Source organism: Melozone crissalis, unplaced genomic scaffold, assembly GCF_028551555.1.
Source record: "Melozone crissalis strain CALT ecotype California unplaced genomic scaffold, PUWL_Pcris_2 ptg000045l_1, whole genome shotgun sequence".
Lineage (NCBI taxonomy): Eukaryota > Metazoa > Chordata > Aves > Passeriformes > Passerellidae > Melozone > Melozone crissalis.
In genome coordinates this window covers 27226649-27232585 of record NW_026535823.1, presented here as the reverse complement: position 1 = coordinate 27232585, position 5937 = coordinate 27226649, and the positions used below count along the sequence as shown (strand labels likewise).

The window sequence follows — 5937 nt, the reverse complement described above, 5'->3', positions numbered from 1 at the left end:
CCTGCCGTGTAATACAGGTGCTTTCTGCAACATCAACATGACAAACCTCTTTTTATTAAACCAGAGCTGTAGTGGTAGCTGGGATGAAGAGCCCATTCAGACACTGAGGAAGCTTTCCTCAAGTTTCCAGCCAAGCTCTCATCACCTTCCCAAGTTCATTAAGAAGAGGCACAGCCCTGACTGCCTGGAGCTGTGGGCTCTGCCCTCGTGTCCAGCCTGGCCTGCACCATCCCTGCAGAGCTGCAGCAGCTCCTCAGCAGCAGTGACAGCTCCTCAGGAAGGATCTGCAGCGCTCCTGGAGCAGGGACGGTGCGTGGGAGGGGGAGAACAGCCCAAGGCTTCCAACTCACACTGCTTTTGTAGTTTTTCTGTATGTGCAACATAGACAAAATTAAGATGAAATCAAATAAAAGCTAGACTTAACTGTGGAGAGAAAAGTAGTTTGATTGCTACATCTAGCTACTTACTCAATCATTGTTAACTGCAGCAAAGCACACAATGCAGAGGTTCCTGATGTGCTGGAAAGCCTGGCTGCAGAGTCCAGAAAACTTCTCCTGTGGATGCTGCAGATGCTCATGTTGCTACTTCATGAGCTACTTTAAGAAGTAGGTTTAGCTAGCTGCAAGGATTATTCCAGTGGAAAAACGAATCCCTCTTATATATCTCACATAATTAATTTATCATGACTCAACTGGAAAACAGTCTTCCTGCAAAGGTTTATTATGAAAGAAATAAAAAGTCCATAAGAGAAGTTTGAAAAATCTATTTTATGAAGCTTTAAGATGCATTGGGTAGAATTATCTATGGTTACATTTCAATCTCAAAATAACAGTTATTTTGGGCAAGACACTGAAATGCCAAAAGATTTGATTATCATACAGGTGGAAGATAACATTGATGTAGCATTTCCTAACAAATTGTCCCATCGGAGGAATCCTCCTATTTACACATTGCAAACATCAGCGAGATTTAAATGACACCTTGCGTTTTGTTCCTTGCTTTTTAAATATGCAGGACCCAGGATTATGATGCAACTGCTCCCAGCGCCGTGGCCTTCACAGTGGTTACACAGTGTGTGTGCCCCAGGCCTGAGCTGGGCACTGCCACCAGAGCCAGTCCCTGCCCGGAGCTGCTCAGCCTCTCGTGAATTGCTTTGTCTGTCTCAGTAAGTCCAGAATCCCTGAGAAAGGAACTGCTGCAGCTGCAGGAGGGCAGGGCTGGGCTGGGGACGTGATCGGCATCGCTGTGGGTGTGGGCTCAGCTCCCAGCCCTGCCAGCCCAGCCCTGCCAGCCCAGGCCAGGCCAGGCTCACCCCTCAGTGCTTGCTGGCAGCGAGGCGCTTCAGCAGCGGCTCGTCGTACACCCAGCACTCCCCGTCCTCGTGGAATAACTGCAAAGGAAGAACCACGGGTGAGCTTTTTGTGACTCCAGAAAGGAACAAAGGCCACAGGCTGAGCTGCTGCAATAAAGCTCACCCTCGTTTCCCAGGAGGTCTCGTTCTCCTTCCTGGCCCTGGCCTCGGCTCTCTGCCGCTCCTCAAGCGCGTGCTTGGCCGCCGTGGCTGCGTCGATGTCTCTGATCTTCAGGTTGTAGGTGACATCCTTCCATAGGCTTCAAAGAGAAAGGGCAAGGGAGACTTTTACGGGAGCAGAGTGCTACAGTCTGAGACATAGCAGTGACTAAAGGTAGATCTCAGGTTAGAGAAAGGACAGAAAAGCCCTCAGGATATTTGAGATTTGTGCTGTTATGGCAGGAGGGAGGAGGTTGTGGTGGAGCTCTCCAGACCTTCCTGAACATTTGATCCCAATTAGGATGTGACAGAGAACTCCAGGTCTCCTCTTGCCCCTTAAATCCCCAGCCTGCCTGTACCTGGGCTCAGGGAGAGCAGAGCATGCAGTGCTTGGATCAGTGCAGCTTTAGTCCCTGTACTGCAAACTGGAGTCTAACTAAAATAAAACCTTAATGTTCCCAGTAAACTGAAGTTCTTACCAGCGAGACTCAAAGTCGTCTTGGTCCTCCAATTTCCTTACCTTCTTCTTTATTGTAGGCATTTTCTTGGTATCTATAAAGACAGCATTCTCCTGGAGTGGAAGATGAAACAGAAATAAACCTACTCAGTTCTTTAGCTAGACTTCAAATGTTCTACACTCTAGTGCACTGCTTAGCAGGAACTACATGAAACATGGCAATTTTTCAGATTCTCTTCTTGTATAGAAATCAAGCTTCCTTAAGAATAAATGAACAAGTTTTATCCCCAGTTCAGCATTCTTTTGGACAGCCTCATAGGAGGTTCCAACTATTAATGTTTGTTTAAAATAAAATCCCAAGCCTACAAAACCACCCCAAACCCCCTTTCTAAGTACAATCTTGTATTTCTGATGAAAAGAGAAAAAAGAAAGCAAGCTGTGTTACCCCTGTGGAGTACTTTGCATACATGACCCCATTCCATTCTCCTTCAATGGAGCAGAAGGGTTTCTTGTCATTTGGAGAACTAAAGAGAAACAAACAGTCATTTCTCAGCTGTATTACAGCAACTGAAAAACCCTAAAGGATCAAAACTTGGTCTTCTGTAAAGCCTGGTATCCATCCATCTATCTATCTATCTATCTATCTATCTATCTATCTATCTATCTAATCTTTCTATCTAATCTCTCTCTCTATCTAAGAGTCCCTGCCCAGCCCAGAAGAGGAGGGTTCTGTTCACAAGGGGGCAGTTTGGCCTGAGTGAATTACATAAACCTTAACAGGAAGCCCTGATCAGGGCAAACCAGGCCTTGCCCCAGGGCTGGATCTGCATTTAGAGTTTAGGAAAGCAGTTACAGGCCTTCCACACAGATTTAGGGTGGTGAGTTTAAGCTTAAAAAGGTTTCCAGGGAAACACAAGACACCAGTTTTTAAATGGCATCTATCAATGTGTCAATGATTTAAAAGCAAGTTAAACCTCATTTTGTCAGCATCCACTTGCTGGCATCACAGCACATCTCCAAATACAATGGGAATCTCCACTGAATTCTCTGTGCTGGGTATGTGCACAGGGTTTAACCAAAATCCACCACACCACAGGTGAAATATGTGAAGTTTGCAACTGACACACTATGGGCAGTATCCCAGGCTTGCTGCAGTATTTGTATTTGTAGGAAAGGTAATGATGGAGGCACTTTTGATAATTCAGGACAGCAAAGTTCCTTTGGGAACCAGCTGAGGATGTTTCCAAGCAGCACAAAGTAGGACACAGACCTGTGCAGCTTCTTCTCCCAAACTTGGCAATAAAATTCTATGACAGGTAATGATGAGCTAAGTTCTTCTGGGTGTTGCTGCTTCAGCATTTTACACTCTTGACTGTCTTGTTAAAGCTGTTGGCACTTAAGGGAGGGAAAAGTGAGATGAAGGAAGCTGCTTACAAAATTTCAGCTGTAATTCTGTGCTTCTTTCCTCCATAAAATGGTTTTGTGTGGAAGACAATGGAAGCATTGTAACCTGTCTTTGAGCAATTGATGCTGCACTCCCCCCCAAGCTCTATCCATGGCACAGTGAGAATAGACCTGCAATTACAAACACAGAAATGCACACCATGATAAGCTCTTGACCCATAAATACTAAGCATGAAACATTACAAGGCATTCAAAATGAAAATAATAATTAGAACATTTACTTACCTTCCATAGCCATTAGGAAAAGTCAAAATATAGTGTTCATCATGATCTAGGCATGTAACACACCCTATTAAAGAAAAATAAAAATAAGATTTGAAAAACATTAAGCAAAACCTCTACAGAACTTTTCAGAATGATCTCCTGAAATATGCCATTAAAAACAGGTGCCATGAAAAGGAAAGGTGGAGGAGCTTCATTTTTAATGGATGCTGAGAATGCCCAGCTTCTGGAGGAGGCAGGGATGGCAGTATTTTTGGGAAAAACTGGGCCCTAGGTGTTTTCAGCACACAGAGAGTGTGGAAGGAATCTCTAATTCAGATACATAAGCTCCAGTTACATAAATTCAACCACTGCTTACATTTAGTACCATGACTTAGAATAATTTACATTAATTATTCTATGAAAAATCCTAGTTGCAGAATTGAATTTCTCCTCTGCTGCTCAGTTTGCACACACATACCTTGCCCTATGTTATGAACCCCAATAGACATTCCTAGGAATTTGGACTTGGTCCATATGTGAGCATTGAACTGTATCCTCTTGCTAAAGCACTCTGCATAAAATGCTGAAACTGAAGAGAGAGGCAGGTATTAAAAACAGCAGCACAAGACACTGATACCCTTGTTCCCAAATTCATCCACTGGGAAATATCCCCAGGTGCCTCACACTTAATGTGTAACAGAGTTTGCAATTTCTCACAAAAGCAGTTTATAATTTTTCAGCCTTTATAAATATTCAGCTTTTATATCTGGAGAGAAAGTGTAACTCCAGGATTTAAGCCAAGAGCTGATTTTGCTGAACCCCCTCTCAAGGCAAAGGTGTTGTCACAACTTACTTGGAGGATGGTGAGAGACCTGCTCTGCCACAAAGGTGACGTTGCTTTTGCTGACCCAGGGGACTGGTCCTTCAGAGACTGGCTCCTGTGGGCAGGGCAGAGCATCCCATCACTCAGTGCCTGCCAACACTGGAGGCTTCCCTGAGAAGCTGCCTCCATCTCTAAAGGCTTCTAAAATGTACTGCAGGACTCCTTACCCTGGAACTATGATCCTTTCTAAAGGATCCACTCTCTTATTTTTAAGTATAAATGTCTTTGTTTTAATTGTCTCCAGAAAAAACAGTTAAATTGAAAGACTCATGTAGAAACCCAATTACAAAATAAATAATATTTAAGTGGCAGAAACAGTTTTTGCTTTTGCTTCTGAAAAAGTCTGATCTGCACATTAATAATGATCAGATTCCATGTACCACAAAACCATAAACTAATATTTATTTCCTGTGGCAAAGAATGCAAAGTGTAGTTAATTCGTGGTTGGAAGCAGTGGAAGCCCAAATACAACACTGCCTTTATGCCAGCAAATTGGAGTGCAAATATTCACCTCAGAAACAAGATTTCAGCAAACAGATCAGTGGGAAGGAAATGGGAAAAATGCATGGCTTATACCCAAATAATCACATTGACTTGGATATGTTACACTGGGGCTGCATGAAGCACCTCACAGCAGCACTTCCCACACCACCACTGGCAACTTCCTCAGGCAAGAGGCCCAAATGAGGTACCAAAAAAGAAAAACAACAAAAAATCCCTCTGGGCTGCACTGGTTCAAAAAATAAAAGCAAAAAATCAGAACTTTGAGAATAAACAAATTCATAATTCGTGCTATGAAACAGTTCAGGGAAAAAGGACACTTTCAACACATCAAGTCATTCTTTAAAAAACAGTAAAATTTGTTATGCAAGATTTATACTTCTGTCAAAAGAAAACAAGGAAGGATGGGGAGAATTAGTTAAGAAATTGCTCAAGTTTGTTGATTTGCTACTTAAGCACAGCATAATCCATTTCAGGCAGTGACTTAACAAAGCTTTGGGTGGCATCTCTGCATTGTGGGCTCCAAAAACCACCACAAGAAACTCACCATGTCATCCTCAGTGCCAGGCAACACCCAGTGGCAGCGGAAGATCTCCCCCAGGATGGGGTTGTAAGGCTTCTTAGCAACTGAGCCCTTCCTTCCTGCATGGAAAGCTGAGAGGTACCACTTCACCACCTGGACCATCCTCTCCTTGGGATCCTTCTGGTCACTGATGCTACAGAGAGAGAGAAAAAAAAGGACAGGCAGAGTGAAATATAAGCAGGGACCTTGGATACAGGGAAGTTTTATGGGTGCTTGGTTGTTTTACTACTACAAGTTCGGCTGATTTGACTGTTTTTTGAACAGTCAAATCATTTTTCAACCAAAATCCAAGCAATATTCTTCAAAACTACCAACCTGTGGCAGCCCACAAGGCA

At 43.5% G+C, this 5937-nt stretch overlaps 1 protein-coding gene across 4 annotated transcripts in view; it reads right to left on the bottom strand.

Moving 5' to 3' along the window:
• Window positions 1-1278: 1278 nt before the first annotated feature.
• OSBPL9 (oxysterol binding protein like 9) overlaps window positions 1279-5937 on the bottom strand; it is a 56546-nt gene continuing 51887 nt past the window's right edge. For all 4 annotated transcript variants that reach the window (XM_054286195.1, XM_054286194.1, XM_054286192.1 and 1 more), the window contains 9 exons: window positions 5567-5735; window positions 4489-4573; window positions 4114-4224; window positions 3657-3720; window positions 3402-3542; window positions 2413-2491; window positions 1990-2081; window positions 1476-1611; window positions 1279-1390 (listed from right to left, as the gene is read on the bottom strand). In XM_054286195.1, the coding sequence (XP_054142170.1) occupies window positions 1316-1390; window positions 1476-1611; window positions 1990-2081; window positions 2413-2491; window positions 3402-3542; window positions 3657-3720; window positions 4114-4224; window positions 4489-4573; window positions 5567-5735 (952 nt within the window). In that variant the 3' untranslated portion in view covers window positions 1279-1315. The remainder of the gene's footprint in view (window positions 1391-1475; window positions 1612-1989; window positions 2082-2412; window positions 2492-3401; window positions 3543-3656; window positions 3721-4113; window positions 4225-4488; window positions 4574-5566; window positions 5736-5937) is intronic.